Genomic DNA, 22,669 nt, shown 5'->3' with positions numbered 1-22,669 from the left:
TTGTTTAGCGTCGGGTGAATCTATTTCCCGCTCGCTCCTGTATTATCTTAGACCTTTAAGTTGTCTCCATCTGTCTCTCTCAGCCATGCTGTCTGTCTGTTAGTAATGGAGCTAATTTGTTTAGCACACAAAGAGTGTTTGTCCATTAGAGCCAGCGTGTCCGGGCCTCGACGGATGGTGACAAATCACACCGACGTCTGAATGTATGTGTGAAGCAAAGTCGGGAGGGGTGGGGGTGTACACTTTTGCAATTTACGCAATTTACCTTTTTTTAATTTATTTCTTAGGTACAGAAGTTTGGAACTGCCAAAATTGTTGACTAGCAAATCTTTTCAAAAGTGCTTGGAATGTTTTTGCGAGTACTTTCAAACATACTTAAAAGTACGGGGTTATTGACTCGGCCTTGGGACGTTTGAATATTTGTTGAATTGTTTTCGCTCATCCCTCGCGCTGACTCTGCATGTTTCGACTTTTTTTGCTAATAGGTCAGCTCAGGAAGAGAAGTGATCCTTGAAGGTCAGTTTTTATTGATTGATAAATCATTCCCGTTTGAGGATGACACGCGGAAGACACGCCTCCCTTTCAGACTTCACGTAAATATTTTTCTTCCGGGCAAGAGCAATTTTTCGCCAGGCCTACTAATCTTTCGTCCGTGTGTTCATACAAAATGGAAATATGTCGTAAACAACAATCCCTTCAAATGATGTTTTTCATGAGATTGCAATTTCTTAGGCTCTTTTTAGTGGGTTAACCTGGCTGACACACAGGAAATATCTGTTTTGAATCTTTTGAGTCTCCCATCGCTCACTCTGAGCGGTTGTCAGGACTGGAAGTGCTCCAAAGACATGGTGATTGATCAATTTGTCGAATATTTTTATTCTAACACTGGCAGTTGGGACTTAAGCGCTGTGTGTACGGTGATTTTGTAGAATGCATTTTTAGATGCAGTGCTTGACCTGTACAGTCACGACTACAAATGAATAATAATATAAAATCTAAATAAAATAATAACAAATATCACAAAAATCTAAGTCACGACTAAAAGTAAATAAAAATAATTAATAATAATAAAAAATAATAAAATAATAATGAAAAATATCTTTGACTATATAGTAGCTAAAAGACGGTCTAAAGTTCCAAAATAATGTATCCTTACTGGTAGCACTTTTTGGTACCTTCCGCTGGTCTCCCTCCAATGATTCTGTGGTCTCATAGTATCTCTAGTTTTTCTAGATCTCTGTTCATTTGCCTGGCTCCCAACATTTCCTGGATTGGTGGGGGATGCTTCAAGTGTCAACGTCCCTGCAACCAAGACAGGAGGACAGACAGGGGGCAGGGCGGGCTTTGTGCACCAGCCCTTTCCCACACTCCCTTTCACCTTTTGTTGTATGGGCGCTCTGAGACTCTCTGACATGACGGATCGCACTGCCTGCATACCCGAGACGTACTACTGGAAAAGTAAAAAATGGAATGAAGTGGAGTTAAGTGATGAATCAAAGTCTTGTGTGTGTGTGTGTGTGTGTGTGTGTGTGTGTAGCCTTGAAATCTCTGTGCCGCTTCTGCCTGATGCTGAGAAATCAAACTCTCCGGACTTCAAGCGCTTGACGAGTCCGTCAACATGCAAAGCACGATATGGACTCACGCCTCTGCCCAAATGCCAGCACCAAGCTGTTGCCCATAAAGCATTTAGCTAGCCACAATGGAGACATTACCACATGAGTGAGTGGTTTTCAATGCCTCCAAGGGGTTGTGTGTATAGAGAGTGTGGCAGTCAATGGGGGGAAGGGGGGGGTCCTTCCTGAAAAGGCAGACGACCCTATTATCACCTCCGACCCTTGTCGGGCAAAGCGCGCGCCGGCAGTGGCGCATGCATACATGCTGGCGGCACATCAAGATGTTTCAAACACGTTTGACCGAGATGAAAGCTAAAAACGGGTCAAGAATATCTCGCATGTGGAGTTTCTGTCAAGTCGAAAGTGAACCGCCAACGTAATAGCATTTTTATTTGTTTGAGAGCATTTGAACTCGTTCACTACCATTGGCCGAGAATAGACGTCAAGCATGCAGAAAAAAGAGAAAGTCAGCTGCAGACCAAGTTAGGGCAAGTTTTGAATAGCTGACCCAGTCAGGCCAAGCAGAGTGAGGGCTAAGCATGTTGGAGGTCCACAGAGGAGGGATGAGATCACCTCCGTTTTTTCCAGAAATAATAACGCTCATCCTCGGTTCAGACTGATTGTTTCCATGAGGACATATTTTAAAGATGTGACATAAGTGACACTCACTCAACTATGATAACCCAAATGTGTTAGTATGCAGCGTCATGGCAGCAGAAAATGTTAGAGGAGAAGAAAAAAAGGACGTGAGAAGTGCAGAGAGGAAAGAAAAACCACTCGATGGGAAATTAGGTCATCCTTGTACAACCATTGTAAAGAACAAATCATCATTGTCATAATTGGATCCTAAACCAATGTGGGTGCTTCAGACACATGCACACAAACCACAAAAGCCGTCACACGTTTCTCCAGCCGCTCACACGACCCCGGGCGGGAGTAAAACGGAATTCCGGCATAAATCCGCGTGTGTTTGACACTTTTATACCTCATTCAGGAGCCTCATTTGGAACAGAAGCATGATAGAGGAGCGTGATTTGTGCTATATGTAATTGTGGTCGTGATCTTTTCATAAATCACCGCATGCTTGCATCTAACGTCTAGCAGAGAGGAAGCGTCGCAAAAGTCCAACAGGACCATTGTTGTATGTGCCTTCTCTGTAATTTGAGTGAGTATCGCCATCTATCATTTGTCTTCACTGTGCAATAATGATAAAGGAATTCAATTCAACGTAACACTCGGCGGCCGCTGCACTTTTAATTGTCAATTTATTGTACTGATGAGGGAAAATTCAATTTACACTCTGCTGTACATGTTGCTTGCTACGCCAGGTAGACGGCAGGTATGCAAGGAGACTGATTGGGTATGCAAACCAGAGCTGATGGCGGGAATGATTTGGTGCCTTGCTCAAGGTCACCTTAGCGGTAGTCAAGATGAAGAGCTGCATCTGCATTTACAATTTTTGTTTCCTTGACTACACACTCGAGCACAAATACAAGAGCCGTCACCAAAATTCTGCTTTCAATAGATAATGAATACAAAGAGATGTTATTGAGAATAAACATGTTTTTTTTATATAATAATATTTATATTCATTAACTGAAATACTGTCTTATTGTGTTGTTTTTAATGTTTTTCATAATGATGTTTTTATATAATATTATGTATGTTAATTATTAACTAAAATACTGTCTTATTATTGTAATTATTATTATCATCATTATTGAAACACGTCCCTAAGCCAACTGAGTTCTTTTGATTTGGGGGGGGGGGTGGTGGTCTCATTCTTATGGAGGTGTACCTAATATTGTGTCCGGTGAGCATGTGCAGACGCAAGTGTGAAGTTAAATCCTCTTAAACAGCGTCTTACATCAAGGCCAGAGGTTTCACCACATGGGCGCTGTCAACCGGCTATTGCATAAAGTGGTAAAAGACTGGCTTTTGACCTCAGCTCCTCCTCACACATTTGAGATGAGGCTTCGCACATTATTTATTCATCTTTAAAGACAGAGCTGCCGACACATGCGCACTCCCCTGCATCTAAACTCAAATCAAAGCTGTGCAAAAATATATTTTCATGTTTGACGGTGGATTGCATGCGTCCGTCACAGCCTAGTTTGGTGAGAGATGACAAAGTTGACACTAATCCCCGTCACAAAAAGCATGTTGCCCGGGCAGCGCTAATTGACAACATTTTGTACAGCAAGACGCAAGTGTTTTTTTTTTTTTTTTTTGTGGAGCAGTAATGAGACGTGTGGAGTTGTTGCGGTGTCTTTGTGGCGGCGGTTACACGTATCCACTCATTTTATTCCATTGGCTGCTTCCATTATATGATAGCAAATATTGTTAAGTAGTCAAATGGAACAAAATGTCAAGTTAGATGCCTCAATATGCATCATTTGCATAATTATAGTTGATCGGTATTAGCACTAACGACTGCAGTATTACAGCACTACTTGACACGTTACATGTTTTTTATAGATCTCTGTAGTCAAGTGTTTTTTTTTTAAAATTCAAGGCATTACGAAATGTTTTGTTGTTGTTTTATAGGGGACAGGATGGATCAATGGCATTTCCATTCATTTCAATGGAGTAAGATGCTTTGAATAGGCTACCAGTCTGCTCATGTGAATTAAAGTCACAAGATACCATTCCAAATGTAAGTTTGGGGTGAAAAAATATTCCATTAAAGGTAGTTATACTTTTGCACCGTTGCAAATAAGCTTCACTTTGGATGCATTATTGCGCACAGGCGTTCAAAGCAGCCAGGAGGGGGTCCGGGCGGATGATTGACAGCACTTGGCTGGTTAGCGACCCTCCTTCCCGTCCTTCCCCACCTCCTCCAACTCCTCCTCTCTCTCTCTCCACTCTGCTCTCTCTCTCTTCATCTCCCGGCTGCGCGCACACTCTCCACGCCGCCAACAGGGATGCATCGAGGGCGAAGCGCAGCCTGAAAAATGGCCCTGACTCCGCGCGTCTTGTGGATCTATCCTTCCCTTTTTCTGCTCACCCCCTGGGTGGTTTTTCACGTGTTGTCACCCTGTGGAGCCTTAAGGAATTATCCCGATAATGAAGGTAGGTAGGTAGGTGGGTGGGTGGATGTGCGCGGTGGGCTACTTGGTTGTGCGCTGACCAGGAGGAAAAAAAGGGGGGGGGGGGGGGGGGAGTAGAAGGAGCCCCATCTGGAGCGCCCACTTGCCGGGTGAGAAGCGGTGGAGCTTCCCGATGAAGTTCTCCGCTCGCGTGTGATGAATCATGCATAAAGAGCCACAAAAAAAGCATGGAGATCGGGGGGGATGAAGTGTGCGTCACGTTTCCCCTCCTTTTCTCTGGATTTTGACATTAATTTTGCATGACATGTGACGATAGAAGGCTGATGGGGACAAGGAATGTCAAAGTGGGTGAACTTGTAACAATGAAGCCTTGAAACAACACTAATCTCATCCAGAAACACGTTGAGGGATGCTGATGTCTTTTCTCCTGCAGACTCAAGTCATCTAAGCGAGTCTGCAAATGAGAGGCAGCAATTGCATTACATTTGTCACAGCCTTTCTCTGTTATTAAATTAACATCGATGTTCGGCCAATACATTTAGTCGCTAACTACTTCTGACTGCTTCTCGGGCTGAAACATGTAAGATGGCTTGTTTACTGGCAAGTTGCAGGAGGGAAAAGAAGTCATCGCTCTATATGGAGACAGGCGGGGAGGATTCATGATGAGCACTTTATTAAGCAACTTATTGGCGAGGAGAAGAAATGATGCTGTCAGCCGGTGTCAGTGCAGCATGTGTCATTTGGATAACTCCACAAGTTTACACATCGGGGGGGAGGAAAGAAAGAAAAGATAAAAAGAGCGGCGTTTCGTAGCAAGGAGTAGCCTAAGATGCGATTTAACCATTTCACCAATGTGTGATTTGGATTTTTTATAGGGAGAAAAACGATTTTGGATTGAGGATGGACATTTTATGGCCTCCTTGATTTATTATGCTGAAAATGAATATATTGTTATATTAATATGTGTTTAGACTGCCAATTAGACAATTGAATTAAACAAAGTCAACAGGCCTCTCCATTTTGCGAAATTGCTATCATTCAATATATAACACAATTACTTGAAATATCGAATAAATAGAATTAGATTCGAATAACGACTTAAAAATACTTCTAATCGATGTCATGTTTGTAACTATTTCCAAACACGCTTGATGCTCTCAACAAATCATTTCAAGCACACTCAACAAGCAGGCCACACCTCAGCCAGAACGGATGAGACCTCCAATTTAAACGTGTAAGTGCCAGGTATAGGTACAATGCCGAATGTATGTCACAGCCCGGAGGAGTTCTCCCCGGCTCGGGAGGATAAACGAGGAGCGAGGATGAGGAAAGGCAGTCAGGGAGGAGTGTTTAAACAAGAGGAGACAATGCAGAATGCATGTGATGAAATATTCATTGAGGTGAATGCACAATGAAGGATGATGAATTGAAACTCCTGTTGATTCAGATCAACGAGCTGCCGTTGTTTGCAGCGTATACCATCACTGACGGATTTTTCCCAGATTTGATTCCCAATTTGCTATCCCGCTGTTTCACACGTACTGGCCCAATTTGCACCTCAAGCTTTTCTTCCGTATGGTAAACACCTCCCATTTCCACCTAGGTACACCTGCTCAATCTAATTAACATGCTCAGTTTCGACAATTATTAAACATTGTTAAAAAAAAGTGTCAGTCTAAATCGAATACAGCATCTTTGTCCGCCCACAGAGCCGAGGTTGCCATAAAAAGTTACAATCCCCCCCCCCCCCCCCATTCCGGAGCAATTAAAGAGCAACAAGTCCCTTGGATGGAGCTGATATTGTAAAATGAAATCATGTTTCAGTGTCAACAAGCTTTGTTTACTACGTAATCTTGTACGAAAATTGTTGGCATTTACAAGAAAAAAATGTAGCGAGGGCGGACAAGCGTAACAAAGTGCTACAAGGGGAATTGATCAGATTGCTTGAAATTGGTGGTAACTGCAAACAGGGGAACATGATCTATAGTGGAAATGACTTTTTTTCCCCCCCACAAGTGGCTTTTTACCAGTAGAGGGCGCTCCACACACTCATTCAGTATTGTTTGAAGCCCCAGGGCAAACTGATGTAACGTTCGGATGGGTGCCCTCAGGTCTACGCTCTGTGTGTGGCTCCATGTTTGCAGTTTAGAGTCTGTTTTCCCCATCTTGGCGTATCGTCTTTGTCTGCGTTCTTTTCTATTTTTCTGCTCCCCCATCAATCCTAGAAAAACACGACTAGGGATTCCTTTCATGTTATGCTAATGAGTCTGTAGCATTTAAATAATCAGTAAATCTGTGGGCGAGTTTTTAATTCAAGTGTAGTGGGGAAAAAATTACCTGTGGTTTCAATTGGAATGTTGGCAAACATTACGGTAAGGTGTAATGACCATTTCAAGGTATAAATTGAATGCTTCAAGGTATCCTGTATTTTCAGAACATTAAATATAGATTCATTAAAAGTGGGATTCGCTTGAAAAAAAAAATCTAATTAATTACATGCTTTGTAATAAATCAATACATGCTTTGCAATGAATTAATCTTGATTAACTATCTTTTAATTATACATAATATAATTAAAAATAATATACATTATTTGCCCTAAACGGCAACATTTTTTAAATTTAAATCAAATGTACCACGTCAGCCTTTCGCTATATTTCATGTTAGCTTAATGGTTAGCAATGCTTTTAAGATTTTTCCTCTTCTCGCCTTGTTTAGTGTGTCACATGATTAGCTACAGTATTCGTCGTCCTCCTTTAGTGCGAGTGACGCTTGTTATTCGCTGCCACGGCGGCAAGGATTAGTGATTTATAGAGCGGCTCCACAAAGTGTTTCGCCATGTTAGCTTGCCAGCCGTACTAGCTCAAGTTAGCTAAGCGGCTAGCTGTACCCAAGCATGCGTAAAAGCAGGGAAGATGGCTGACTGCTTCAATGTATACACACTTATGTCCAGCAGCTCATCCAACTCTGTCGCCAGAATTGCTTAAACCCCATTTTCAGATTGAGGCAGGTAAAATGACATCATTAACGAGCGTTATTGTAATTGGTCCGCAGAGTCCAAATCTATACTTCATTCAATTGGTCTTAAATGGAGGTGCTGGTGGGCATGGCTGTATTGCTTTGTAAGGTTAACATGAGCAGATATTGCAAAGACAAGCATATGTAAAACATGCCCTCTACGCACCATCCTAATGATCCACACAAGATTCCTGACTGTGGTATAATGCAAGGGTCAAAGGTCTCCTCTGCTTTAATTGCTTTAATCTATAAGGGTTGCTTGTAGTTATCGGCAAAGGCATACTTCACCGTGAATGCGCCTTTGTGCGCCCGCAATGGCAGCGCTCCCGTGTAACAACCATGACCTTGAACAGAAGAGGTTATAGATCCTTGTTGTCATCAGAGAGCAGTAAAAAAAGAGAAGCGTACAAACGCACAAGCAGGTTTTTTTTTTTTTTAATCTTCTCCTCTCATATGTGTCCTACTTTGCCTTATCTCTCGTTTGGATTGTTTTCCCTTTCCTCATTCAACCCTTCCACGGATCAACGTGGGGCTTGCATACGTGTAATACATTGACAGTGAGCTCGGTGCCCATGCATTGTGCATGCACGCCCACAGACACTCATTCCATCCTAATGTATGGCTAGGGGGCAGTTTGGTGGTCTTGGTCCAGAAAATAACGTCAAGTATTCCTGTGGCAAGCTGATAGATGAGCCTATAAATACAGTGCAGTGACAGGGAATGATTCTGGTGTGAAGGCTAGGAACATACACTGTGTGTGTGTGTGTGTGTGTGTGTGTGTGTGTGTGTGTGTTGTTATCAATGAAAAACAAAAGAAAAATCCACCAGAGATGAAACAAGAGACAAAGAGAAACACACACTGACTGTAAGCCCAATGAAGCTTTGTCTCATATTAATAAACACACCACGCAAATCAACCTCCATTATTTGAAGCGTTTCTCATTGCGGAACACTCCTCACATTGATCTTTTGTTCTTTCTTGTATGTGCTTTACTCGATCGTCAGATCCTAGCCGAGAGTGAAATGATGGCTGAAACTCTTTGTATATACGTCTGTATGGCTATATGAACCAATTAACTCTATTTCCATTCATCTCAATGGAGCGACATGATTTGAGATCCATATGTTTACAGTTATGAGTATGATAAAAGCCATATCCTGCAAGGCTATGGAAGCTACATTGACTGTGAATTCCACCATCATGTGCAACAAAGGTCCTTTGGATGTTTGGCAGTGACAGACATTGCGACGTGTGTCCGTCCACGCATGGCTAGTAACAACCTGTCTGCCATGTGATTTCCTGGCCGTGTCAACTGCTAAGGCCCACTGCTCTAATTTCCCCTTCTGTGGCCAACCATTGTGTGACAGAAGTGTGAGTCCGCAGGCTAGCAGGACTCCGCTCTCATCAGGAGGAATGTCCTAAACTGTAAAAGGTCAAGAGGAAATACAGCAACAACACCACAGACTAGAGCTAAGCCACATTCAACGCGTTAGTCCTTTTAATTACTTCAATTCAGTCACATAATGAATGCCGCGAGGGTTTTGTTGATAGTTTGTACTACTGTTGTGAGTCCTCAAAGTCTATTTAAGTATACGTGTGCGTTGTTGCTCATGGTGATGTCATCAGTAATCTGTAGTGTGAGAAATGGGTGAAAAATGCCACCTCGCATGAGGAAGAGCGGTTGGGAAACAATCATGGAAGAATAAAACGCACGCGCACGCACATCCGCCGTCTCCATTAAAACGACATGACCAGGGGATGCGCACGGCGAGAGATAACTAGAAGAAGAACGAGTGCAGAGCCTCTGGTGGGTTGTGGATGAGTGGAGAGACGACTGATGAAAAGACAGCAGAGAGCGGAGCGCGCCTGCTGCGGGGTTGCTTTACTCCAAAAGTTCATAGCTCAACTGCGCGGCACTCTGCTCTCCGTCGGCCCGTGTGTTGCCGTGACAACCCCCCCACATCCCCCCCCCCCCCCCTTCGCCGGTCTCAACTGTCAGACAAGAGGAAGCACGCTGAAGTCTGAGTGGACTCAGACAACACATGCAATTCATCGTCTATTGAAATACTAGACATTGAAATGGGGAATTACGTTACCAGTAAATTGCATACGAGCTTAAAGTCAATGAAAGTTGCAAGCCAAGGTATGGCGGTCATGAGCCAAAAGTATGCTGCTCCCTTACTAGTTATAAAAGGAGCTCTTTATTAAATAACCATTCGTTTTACATTCTACATTACGGTTCTCTTTAACCAAATAAAATCGGATCGGTACGAAGACTATAAAGTGTGGAAGTTGTTAACTAAATAGCGTTGTGACTTGAGTATTTGTGATTTGCAAAAATACATACAAGCAGATGTTGAATAGGAAATTGGGCACACCCGGGATTGGTCGCCAGTCAATCACAGGCTAAATATCGTCTTTAATGAACTTCACGTGGATGTTTTTGCAGAATTTACACCAATGCAATTTTAAGAATAACAGCTTTGGCCTGCTGTATGTAATTAGCCACTCATTTTTATTTGACTTTATATACTACATTTATCTTGTTGATGTTTATTTTTTCAACAAAAATACCCTAATTGTATTGAAGAATAAAGCGAACAAAAGAGATCTTTGGTCGTAGCTTGTCCTCCGTTGTCAATTGTTTGTACTCGATTAAAACCAACCTAATTAACTATGCATGGAGTGCTTCACATCCCCCGCCGTGGTTTGTTTACATCATTGAAATTGCGCAAGTCTATAAGCATCCTGGTTGCTTTGCGAGCCAGCCAGGCTATTGGCATCGTGGCTTGAGGCTTGGCAGCTGCTGCCCAGCTCCACCAAAGAGAGAAAAAAAAAAGACCCGACGATAAATTTATGATAGAAATGATTTGATCGAGAAACTTCCTTAACGTGTTCTTACATGCAAGCTGCAGCCACACCCAAGTCATAGAAAAAATATGACTGAAGGCTTAATCGAATGTTTTTTTTTAGCAGCCATAAGCATCCTCGCTACAGTTCAGACTCGAGCATGCAATTCTGGGAAGTTGACATTTCTGGAGATGCAACTTTTCTATCAAATATGAGTAAGGGCACGAATAGAAAAAGCAAGGCTGCAGAAATGTAAACAACCTATAGATATGTGTGTGAGGGAGATAAGAAAAAAAACGTACACGAGTTGACTCAGCTAAAAAAGTAACAATAAAGTCATTTGTCAGTCAGCTGTCAATCATATGGTGTTTTTGTTTTGTTTTGTTTCATAATGTGCATTGCTTTCATTCATGTGATCATGCTCTGTGATGTCATCGTTCAATGCCATTTAAGGTCCCGAGAGGAGAAGACAGAACGTGAAGACGGTAGAGGATCATGCCGAGGCAAATAGAGACGCGAATGCTCGCTGATGTTTGCTTAAGGAAGAGCTGCACTCCCGCTCTAATTCATTAGTTCCACCTCCAATCAAAATAAGAGCCCGACCATGAATTCTATAACCGTGACGTTTGCGATTTCACAATGTTTGTTCAAGGTAATAACTCTGCTTTGTTAAGGCCGTGGGAGCAAATTTGATTTTAACGTTTCGACAAATGTTACACGCTCATATAGAAGGCAGAGGATTAATAGGAAGTGTGGCCAGAATGCTTACTTTAGCTGAAAAGCATCTGTAAAAATGCTGAGTCAGCACAGTCAGGAAAGGGATCTAGAGTAATACATAATTGATAAGTGTGCCCATTGATTATAGGTGAGAAGTGCTATTGACAAGAGGTGAGAGGAGACGAAAAAGTGTCGGTGTGCATTTTAAAGCACCTCTTTGCTTTCCCATTTATTTATTTTATTTCTCTTTCTCTTTATTTATTTCGTCATTTCTTTATTTGCTGTTCTATGGTTATTTCTTAATGAACTGAATGATCTGTTATCCACTGCCTAATTTAATTAATCGAATCATCGGAGTACTCGTTTTTTTTTTTTTCCACTCAAAGCACTGATTCTATAGCAGCGTTGGACGTCACATGTAATCATGTTATTTCATTCTCTTTCTTTGTACGCCACTTGACCGAGGGAGGCAGTCTACAGTAAATGCTCGTAATGTGCGAGGCTGGAGGATGCATGTGACCTTTAGCTTCTCAGCACCACTCCTCCTCTGTTTCCTTTGTCATTGGGCTCATTTCCTCACAAATACAGACACAATTACCCCATGGCGTCCCGCTCTCCTGTCACTCTTTGATGAGCTGCAAAGTGCACGGATGTTAGGGAGATGTTGTACAACGGCTGAAATTACGCCACAGATGAGTTTGTGAGCTTGGAACGGTTGAAACTGTGCCAAATGTGTAACTTGGTGAAAAGTTCCACTCACTTTCTAGCTATGCCGTAATCTGCATAACAGAGAAGCTTGGCACCATGGCCGTCGAGTGGCGAGAAGAAAGAGAGAAGCAGGAGTCTCTGCATATGGATGCTGATTAAATATTGATGATCAGCAGCATCGAAGGCTTGATTAGGACCCAAGCAGAAGAAGAAGTGCAGCCATACACATTGAAATGAATCACCGGAGAAGAAGAAGCAGGTTTTCATTATGCCGCCTGCTGGTCAAGCTGCCGCCTTCCTCTCATCACTTGTCATTGTCACCTTCTTGCATCTTCACAAGAAGCAGCACAACAATATTACAGAGAGCTATTTCTCAGACAAAAAAACTACCATTAAGGAATTTATGATCGAAATCTTTGTAGCGTGGTCTCGGAACGTATTGAAACGCGTCGCTCAAGGCACTTGACTCTAACGCGACTAATGGCAAGTATGAGATGAAGTGAATTCCATTCACATGAGATGTTGAAGGTTACGGCGACGTTGTGTGCGTGTATGTGTGGCTGATCGGTGTTCTTAGATCATTGGTGTCAAACCCAAGGCCCAGGGGCCCAGATACGGCCCATCATATCATTTAATGTGGCCCGCAAAAGCAAACGGTGCATCGACTTGTGTCAAATCAAAAACTACAGATTGTCTGCACTTGTAAAAAAAAAAAAAAAAAAAAAAAAAAAAAAAAGGAAAATGCTTGAACAGTGTTTACCAATCTCTGATTTCAAAACTAGTTATTCATCATTTGTTGTGGAGCCTGTACTATATATGATATAAGGCGTTGACAGTCATAACGGTATTTGAGTCGAATATCCACATTGGAGAGCGTTAGCCCAAAAAAAATGACTAGATAGAAAACCATCACCACTCAATAAATCCAAAGAACACCCTTGCGATGAACTAGAACAAAACCCCGGCTAATATCAATAACCACAAAAAAATATATATATATTCCACAGACACACTCCAATATCTTTGGAGAAGCGTGCAAGCTGTAGTGAGGGTTTACGGCTAAATTACAAAGTCACAGCGGCCATGTTCCACTAGCTGCGGTTGATGCTGGCAGGAACATCACTTCAATGTTTCAACGCTTGGCGTCGTGACGTTCGGTCTCGTTGGGTGACTTTCTTAAACCAGGAGCAGCTGCAAGGCCCGCCACGCTCAAGGCAACATTCTACAAAACTCTTTCCCAACACAACACAAGCCTTCCAGACTTGATCTGGTGCATTCAAGGCCCCCCTCTCTCTGCTGAGTATATAAACAAACCCCTTGAAAGTATGGCTTCAAATGTTTGTTTTCCTTTTTTTTTTTTTTTCTTCCAGTTACGTTGCTGGACTCCATGTCCGCCTTGGCCGACCTGGGCTGGGAGGCTTATCCTAATGAGGGGGTGAGTACGAGCGGCTCACACATCACACACAAACAAACATCAAGCCTTTCTTGGAGCCGCCACCACATGTATAAGTTATGCACGTCATGTTTTATTTTAAGGGGGGAAGGAAGGCGGGACTTAGCAACCGCCGCAGTGCAGTGTGCTCGGAGGGAGCGTTGAGTTCTTGAGCTGTCCTCGCTAAATCACGAGTCTTCGGGGGGAATTTACAAATTATTTCCGCTGCACTGAAAACTGTGCCGTGGAGCCGGAGCCTCCATTTATTACGGCTTGCTTCCTTTTATTTATTTTTTTTGTAGGACGAGAGGAAGGTAAAAGGGTTGGGCGAGTTATTATGTAAGAAGAAATGTAGATGTTTGCATTGCGTGCAAGCAGGTACGCAAGTCACCTCACATCACGAGAAAAGCCACCGACGACAACGTGAATTCAATCTCCCGTATAAGCGGCAATTCACGTAAGCAGAAGAGCCGCTGGTTGAATGGCACTGATTCCATTCCAACTTCGGCGCGGCTATTCAGCACGGGCGGCTTGAATTGCGGGATGCCACACACGCTTTCATGGTTGCGAGCGGCAAAGAGGCAGCTGAAGCCAGCGTAGGCTTGGAAAGCTTGTTTTCTCAAGCCACGCGGGGTATCGAGTTCATGCGCTTGAAATGCATTGATTGTGTGGCCATATTGTTGATGTTTGTGTATGTTTTCTTTCAATGAGCTTCTCATGGAAGAGCATAATGTCTTCCATCTGCGACTCATTAAGGACAAATAAGAGTACACAGGTTTTTTTGTATTGACAATATGATTCGCTTCCTGAAAGGCACATGTGTTCTCATTTTATAATTACAAATTACCCAGCGGAGGGAGAGTGAACGGAATCTTTTTTTAATCGAGCTATCATTCAAGCAAGGATTAGTCGTCACTCCCCACAGAGAGGAAATGACATAAGTGGATGAAAGCGGTCAATCAAAATCAAAAAAATGTCCCCAATGGATTTCAATGGGCACCAATTATATGCAAATTTCTGCTAGTTCCCTAACTAGACACCGGGATAGATTTTCACTTTCAAAACCAAAAGAAAATATTTCCACTGAGTCCACGAGTCTTTCAATCCGTCTATATATTGGCGACTTGTTTGTGGAAACGATCAGTCAATGTCAAAATATGAGAAGTGGCTGGAAAACAGAGGGTAAGGTCGTGCGGTTGCAAGAAGCTCTCGCCTTTCATATATTGGGTATTGTCAAGTTGACCTTTGATCTTTTAAAACCTTGAGATTGGTTTCAGCGAGAACCAATCCCAACCAATCTGAGACCACTGTCTACCTGAATTAGTCCAAAACCCACACTTGACCCCCACGGGTCAAATTTAATCCCAACCGTGCTGGGCCGGATGCGGCCGAGACGGAGAGGAGCGACCCATTTCTGTCGCCGGCCAGGCGAGGGTGGGGTGGGGGTGGGGGGGCGTCGTCAGGGACACAAAACAGATATGTCATAATGATGTTTGAAAACGAGAGGCCCCATAACATCTCTTCACTGCCGGAGGCTCTTCACCCCTCTCTAATTTGCTGGGCCTAAACTAAGCCAGAGCTTTTTCCAAACTTTGGGAGCCAATTATGTGCTCGTAGGTGTACACATCAGATGATTGCGGCGGCGGCGGGGATATTATGGGAAGCCGGTGAATGGTTGAACTCCGACCCTGATCTGACATCTCTGCTTCACTTCAAAGCAATCAGGAGAGCTCTGTGCTGATTGGCCGCGTTGATTGCGTTGAGGGAGAAGGGAGCTGGCTTCTTTTTTTTTTTTTTTTTCAAAATGTCAATTAGTGTTCAGCTCTGAACCCGTGTTTCAACTCTGTGTGTGCAAATGTGATGACGACCGAGCAAGCTTATTGTAGTTTTGCTTTTTTTCCCATCACGGTCTGTATTAGTTAGTAGTATTAGTGTTTTTTTTTTTTTTCTTATAACATTATGGACTATTCACATTTTTCCATCACAGTTTTTATTTGGCTTTGCGTTTATGTTTTTTGAAACTAACTTTATTTCAATAATATTTTTGCGTGGGTTTCTTAGTTTTTACCTTTTTTGTGAAACTGTATTTTCAGTTAGTTTTGTTTTCTTTTAAAGCACTCTGGTCATATTTCGTTCTTTCTTGTTAGCTCATTTACATTCGCCAACTTGCTATTGAGTAAACTTGGCGAGAACTATCCGTTATTTCTTCCGTTTTTGTCAACTCATGTTCGTTAGCTCACTTGCTGCAGAATAAACTTGGCGAGAACTATCCAAATATTTTCCTAGTCAAACAACTTTTTATTTTTCTCCTCATTCTCTCTAGCGACAAGTGTAGCGCGTGCAACGAAAGTAGCTCCAGGTTACTTCCCTGTCCAGAAACACACCTGTGCTCCGCGTCAAGCAAAAAAAAAATGATGATGAACAGACACGCCAACTAGGGAAATAAGTTGCTGCCTTGGAAGTGGCAGTAATCCAGCCACTCCAAACTCTGCCTACAAAGAAATAAACACAGACATTATAAAGCCCTCTTTATCCCTCAATGACTATTCCCATAAATGCTTTAATCACTACACTCAGGGGAGCGTTGTGTGCCTTGTGATGTCCGACTGGTCTCAGTGCTGCACAGATGGGTCTATTTAGCTGCCAAGCGCGCCGGTAATTTACCAACATTTACCCCCCCCCCCCTCCTTTCCACCAGTCTCTAGCTTTGCACTTGTAATTAGATTGAGCGCAGTTGATCAGGAGGACTCTCGGACATTTTGTAGCGACGTGGTCTTTCAGGAATGCAGTGAGAGCGACGGGCTAAACTTTCACTGACTTTCAGTTGGCCGCAGTAGCTTAAGCAATCTTCACACACACATGGTCTCATCTCTCTGCCTCTGTTTTCCCCGTCGGAGAGCTGGTGGCGTTCCAATTCATACACGCTCGACATCTCGGTGGAGATTAAAAACAGCTGAGTGCGAGGAAGTCTGCGTGAGAATGCCTTTTTATCTGGTTTGGTGCTCAAGATTGAGGTGAAGGCTTTTATTGTTAGGGACGTCACATTGCGTTCATTACCAGAAGTCCAGACTTTCGTTTTTAGGGCCTTTAAGGTTGGTAGCGGACTGGTTGTTCTTTTATTTGCCCTTAATCTGTACGTTATGACAAGCGGACGTTTGTCTGTTACAGTTTAGTGGAATTTTATTTTTGAAAAAAGTCAATTGTAAGTAAGTACGTCATTGGAAATTCTTGAAAAGTACAGTTTTGTAGATTGTTGTTGTAATCTAAGTATAAATAATTGTGAGAAAAATTTGGGGGAAGCTTGGTGCTTGTCTGGGTGTTTCACAGCATTTGGTGTTCCATAACCATTTATGTCAATCTTTCACAACAAGAATTTAGAACAAAAAAAACTATCATGACAGAGAGTTAATTTTAATTTCTTAAAGAGGCATTTTTTAAGTAAATAAGTGTGATGAAAACAATAACGCAAACTTGAAATGCATATCTAAAGTTATTTATAAAAAAAAAGTCATCCATGTTTTGTTCAGTGCCTGGACACATGAATATATTACAATATTAAAAATACAAGATAAAGATTTTATTTCATTCATATTGCTCAGCGATTGATCATCACCACGGTGGAGAAACTAAAGGAGCAGGATGATGACAGGAGTGCAGAACAAAAATGGTGGTCTACTCACGCCCCACAAACATTTCTTCCACACATCTGTGCTTGTGCGTCCAGTCAGTTTCCCCTTCAATGGATCAGATATCTTTAAACACTGAAACCGCATGGGTTTATTTTTCTTGTCTTTAAGGAATAGAAATGTTCTTTCTGCGCTTGCCGACTGTTGGCGCGCGCGTGCGTGTAGATGGACATGTTTTCCTGCTCATGCGAGAAGTGCTCTCAATTACCGTTTTAGTCACAAGTGGAAACAGATGGCAGCAAATGATGGGAGACAAAGTTGCTCTGTCTTACCTATACACACACACACACACACACATTTGCACCATCTTTCCTCCGTAAGCACCTTTGCTGGAGAGAAATTCACGAGTAGCACGCACAAAGACGGTCGTCTAGTCATGTTGACACAGCTCATCACTCATCCTCAGCCAGAAAAAAAACAACAACTTGCAGGTTGTGCTACACCGCACTTCATTGAGCGTGAGCCCGCCACCCCCCCAAAAAAACAACCTTTGGACTTAGATTTCCTTTTTCCGTAAAACCGTCTCGCAGCTGTGTGTATTTTGTATTTTTTTTCCCCAAAAAAAGGCTTCTACTTGTCTTTCACATATCCGCCACTTACCTCAAGTATTCATTTTGCTTCTTACCTTTTTTGACACGCACAAAGTGAAAGACAACTCTTGTTCCCGGCTCTCTCAAGGCTTTTTACTGTAAAGTATGAAAATGACATCAAGGCGAGCCCAAATTTTGACATCATAATCTAACATAATCATTTCTCTTACGTTCAGTGGGAGGAGATCAGCGTGATGGATGAGCGGAACACCCCGATGCGGACGTACCAGGTGTGTAACGTCATGCAGGCCAATCAGAACAACTGGTTGAGGACACGCCACATCAGTCGGGAAGGAGCGCAGCGGGTTTACATCGAGATCAAATTTACCCTGCGCGACTGTAACAGCCTGCCGGGGGTCCCTGGTACCTGCAAAGAGGTTTGTGTCAACTCACACCAACACCTGCACACGCTCATGTCGGTAAACTCAAAATTTGTACAAAAATCTTCAAGAGTTAATAACTGGATTATCTCTGCCGTTGTAATTAACAGACAAGTCCTCCGAAGTCACTCGGTTCCTAACAACCTCCTGCAGACGTCTTTTTAAAGAACAGAAAAAAAAAGAAGTCTTTTTTTTTTTTCTTTCCTTCAAAAGGAGATCAATAGCAGAGCAGCACATTTGATTTGAAACAAGTCAAAATTGCAGAAATGATACATGGAGCATTTTGGTGATAGTGAGTAAGGTTATCAATGTCTTAATTAATTTGATGACATTTACATAATTGAGCAAATTTACCTTTTAGGGCGCCTTGGGCTGGAAAAACTAATTAGATAATTGAAGGCGTCTGACATTTAGGTAAGATTTGTTCCAATTAGATGCCGTTGGTTTACATCACTTTTGATGATAGCAAAAGAAAGCACATCATTAGTTATTTCATCAAGTGAATGAAATTAAAATGTCAGGTCTGGTTTGAATAACACCATCAAATACATAAATGAGTATTGTGGGGTAGAATTGAACACCAAAATATATTTCTAATAGTTTGCAATATTTATTAGTTTCATGACACACTTGTGGCTTCTGTTAAAAGTGAGTGACTTGGCATACCGCAGTGGGGGGAAAAACAGCATTTTTCATTTTATTTCCCTCTTTATCTTTCCAATTTCAAAGACTTAAAAACAATACCCCGGAGACACTCTCTAGAGCTCCTTGTATATTTTTAATTCTCGATATATATATTTTACAGCTCCTCTGTATTCACATCACTCCACTTTTGTCAGTCACTGACATAACATTTCTGGAATGAGTAGTGGAGAGATGATATGAGATTGCACAGAGCAGCGTTTCTCAAAGAGCTGCGACGACTTATCCAGACAGATGGACTGACGGACGTGAGAAGAGAAGGCGCCAAGCTTGTTAAAATTTCACATTGGGTGGACTGTTGTATGCCCGAGTGTTCTCTCCATGATGTAAATCTTTATTTATTGATGTTATTGTCGTTGCAGACGTTCAACATGTACTACTATGAGTCGAACAATGCCAACTTGTGGTTCATCAAGGAAAGCCAGTATGTGAAAATTGATACGATTGCTGCAGATGAAAGCTTTACGCAGGTAAGGACACACACACACACACAACATATAAATAACGCTGGAAGTTGGTGCACTTTTCAGCCGGTAGAAAATAGTCAAACTGAAAAACTCACGCAGAAGCTGCTGTGAGCCACAGCTCACATCTGTTTGAAACGTTATTATTTTGGATTATTTTCCCTTTTATTTCAGCCCCGCCCACTCTCTCTTGTAACTATAAATAGTATCATTTGTGTACGCCATTGTATCCTTATTAAAAGATTAAAAAAAACATACATTGAATAACTGTTCTGCTACTGCCACCTACTGCAGTGGATGTGCAATTACATTTTATTCTAATATGTCCAAAAAAAAAGGGGGGAAAAAGTGATTTGCTTGCTCAATCAGATGTGTAGTCATGTTTTTGTCATCTGATGCAGAATGACAAAATGTCTCCTCTCTGCAGGTGGACGTCGGCGACCGTGTGATGAAGCTAAACACGGAAGTGCGTGACATCAGCAACCTAAGCAAAAAAGGCTTCTACCTGGCCTTCCAGGACTTGGGCGCTTGTATCGCTCTGGTCTCCGTCAGGGTCTTCTACAAGAAGTGTCCACTCACTGTGCTTAATTTGGCCCAGTTCCCCGACACCATAACAGGGGGAGACACGGCCTTGGTGGAGGTACACGGAGCGTGCGTGAATGCCTCGGAGGAATTTGAGGTTCCAAAGATGTACTGCAGTGCAGACGGAGGCTGGCTGGTTCCTATCGGGAGGTGTGTGTGCAAACCGGGTTTCGAGGAGAACAAGGACATCTGCCAACGTGAGTGTGTCTGAAATGTGTTTTCTGGCTCTGGACAGCGTAACGCTGAGATATTTGACTAACTGTCGCAATTAGTGTGTATATTTCTGTAAGTTTGCAATCGCCAGCCCTTGGAGAAGCCTTCCCCCTCGACAATGTTTGGCCAGAGATCTGTTGGAGATGCTTTGAGGCATCTTTTGCTCTATTTAAGAGGTTGTGTGTGTGTGTGTGTGTGTTTGTCCAGCTCTCATTTTCCCCGCTGAGCTGAGGAGAGCACAGTTTGAGAATGTGTTTATTGCTGTTTGCGTGTTTGTGTTGAAATAGGAAAAAGGTATGCCCGAGGAAGGCGTTTATTGAGTCGTAAAACTCCACAGATGGCATGTGCAATGTGCGCCGTGCTTGTCTGCCTGCATGTATTTGGTAGAGTAAGCTCTATTAGTTCGACGCCTTCCCACCGTGTCCCCGCAGGCTCACTTTCTTCCAAGAAAGAAAAAAAAAATAAAAAATCAGAGATATTCATCCTTGCAAACTTGCAACCCGAGCACATAATGCAATCTCGGTTGTTTTTTTGGGAGAAGCGGGCGCCAAGACACCCTCAAACCTTGGCAGTTGGGGCCTTAGAGACAAGTGAATAAGTACAAGCTGTACACTGCAGCTTGCGCTTTGGTAATGCGCACAGATTGTGACGGAACTCTGGCTGCATCTCAATCGCAGTTGAGCTTCGCGTCTGTCTGCCGCTTGTTTCATCGCGGCTGATTTCATTTCCTACTTTTCCTCGGGTAAAATGGACAAAATGGACAGCAAAAGACTTGACCTTAATGGATCATATAGGGGGGGGGGCAGATACGGCCCGCCACATCATTTTATGTGGGCCGCAAAGACAGATTGTGCATCGATGTCATGTGATTAAAACTACAAATTGTCTTCACCCTTAAAAAAAAATAGAGATATTGATTTGTATGTGTGGACGTATAATGCCAAAGAGCAGGAATTGTGACCTTTGTGCTGTGTAATAAGGAGATTAGTCCTCGACAGGCTTCCATTGTTGGTCATAAATCCTTTTTGGTTGGAGTTCAAGTTAAAGCATATTTGCTTGCATGGAGATTATTCTCGAAACAATCAACGGGTACTTGCCAAAAAATGTTAATTCCCTTGTGATGACTAGAAGCATATCGGTGGCAGGCTTGCCTTCGCCACCTACTCAGTCTTAGTAAATGGATAATTTCGGAAATTTAACAGCCAGCATATTATGACCACCTGCAAAAGATCCAATTGTAGGAACTGGGAAAAAAAAAATATCTGGTTCAGTTTTGATTGAAGAATGTGGGAGTTTGACCAATGCATATTTCTAAGATTACAACAGCTATCTAGTACAGTAAATAGGAGGTTCACTAGAAAAGAAAAAAAAAACTGAACTTATTGTTGAAATTCTATTATAGTTGTCAACATGCAACAGAATAATTACAAACCCATTGCTGTTCTTTCATAATCCATTTTGTTTTTATATTGAAAAGTCCTGCAATGATTGCAAATGGCAATCATCCCTGTGCACATAAAAAAATAAAAATAAAATTCACCGTATATAGAGTGGGTGTACTCATTGATGTTGAGCCCTGCATCAGCATCCACGGTGCATTCAAAAGAGAGGCCGCCTAAATGGAATCCAGTACGTTACGCTTTAATGTGCCCCCACTGAGAGGCGGCCAGGCAGGCTCCGCCGCGTCCTCTTACACGTCCACGGCGGCTCGAAACAAAATGTTCCTGCCCCGACACATTCGGAAGGTCCTCCACACGCTGCTAATGCATTTAAATCACTGGCTGCACACAAAGAATTGTGGAAGGGAGGAAATGGACGTGACTCACAATTGCGCAGGTGAACAAGTCTTGTAATGGCCACTTTGAATTCCTTCTCTGGTTTCGTTCATTGTTTTACCGTGTTAATGTTCTGTGTGGATCTCCTTCTTTTTGCCCCCCTTGAGCTGCCTCGTTTTGTCTCAGTGTTTGTCTCGGCCTCCCATCAGCTCTCCTCGCAGCGTGTCTCTTTGTGTCCCCGTCCCTTTCTCTCTTTCTCTCTCGGTGTGAGGCGCTAATGGAATCATTACTAGCCCTTTCTGTGTTAGACAAACAGCAGACACCTCCAATTACTGCCCCCTTTTTTCCCTGCAATCTCCCTCCTCTATGCTACCGCTAACCTCGCTTTGGTCTTCTCAATAATAGGCCTCACACATTCTTATGATAGTGTCTGCCTTTTCCCACTGTGTCATCTTTTTCAATATTTTGCCAATTTAGTCTAAGTAGATAATTATACAAGCTAAACCCAATAAGAAGAAGAAAATAATATTCGGTGCAGCAACACATGTAGACTGACAATATGGATGGATGGATGGATGGATGGATGGATGGATGGATGGATGGGTGAGTGGGTGAATGGATGGATGGATGATGGCGATTGTGTAACGCCGTTCTGTTTGCCCGTGTTATATCACTGGCACGTGTGTCGCCTGTGAAGCGAAGTGTGCGTGCTTAACAACACTGCGCCTCCATCACACTGATACGCGTCGTCACTTCACGGGGACTTACACAATCTCTCCCTCACTCCTACTCCACCATCATTTGCACACTCCAGGAGGCCAGCACCTCTTTCAGGCAAGCTTGTTTGTCCGTCTCTCCTACATTCTGTTCTCATCCGCCATTACTCCC

General features: G+C 42.7%; 1 protein-coding gene and 1 long non-coding RNA gene across 3 annotated transcripts in view; one reads left to right on the top strand and one right to left on the bottom strand.

Moving 5' to 3' along the window:
• The window catches only part of LOC147045905 (uncharacterized), a 97,042-nt gene that overhangs the window by 5,020 nt on the left and 69,353 nt on the right, over positions 1 to 22,669 (bottom strand). Inside the window, exons 3-5 of one of the 2 annotated variants that reach the window (XR_015068163.1) lie at positions 17,994 to 18,032; positions 17,836 to 17,927; positions 17,701 to 17,761 (exon numbers count right to left, since the gene is read on the bottom strand). This is a non-coding gene — a long non-coding RNA (uncharacterized LOC147045905). Of the gene's footprint in view, positions 1 to 17,700; positions 17,762 to 17,835; positions 18,033 to 22,669 lie in introns of both variants that reach the window. The other variant, XR_015068162.1, reaches the window with a different exon arrangement.
• The window catches only part of LOC147045906 (ephrin type-A receptor 3-like), a 53,666-nt gene continuing 35,564 nt past the window's right edge, over positions 4,568 to 22,669 (top strand). Inside the window, exons 1-5 of the mRNA XM_085929703.1 lie at positions 4,568 to 4,685; positions 13,328 to 13,392; positions 17,842 to 18,042; positions 19,110 to 19,217; positions 19,639 to 19,990. Of these exons, the coding sequence (XP_085785829.1) occupies positions 4,568 to 4,685; positions 13,328 to 13,392; positions 17,842 to 18,042; positions 19,110 to 19,217; positions 19,639 to 19,990 (844 nt within the window). The remainder of the gene's footprint in view (positions 4,686 to 13,327; positions 13,393 to 17,841; positions 18,043 to 19,109; positions 19,218 to 19,638; positions 19,991 to 22,669) is intronic.

Source organism: Syngnathus leptorhynchus, chromosome 14 (genome assembly GCF_054491065.1).
Source record: "Syngnathus leptorhynchus isolate UIUO chromosome 14, UIUO_Slep, whole genome shotgun sequence".
Taxonomy (NCBI): Eukaryota; Metazoa; Chordata; class Actinopteri; order Syngnathiformes; family Syngnathidae; genus Syngnathus; species Syngnathus leptorhynchus.
Note: the sequence above shows the minus strand (reverse complement) of the source record. Positions and strands in the feature narration are given on the sequence as shown.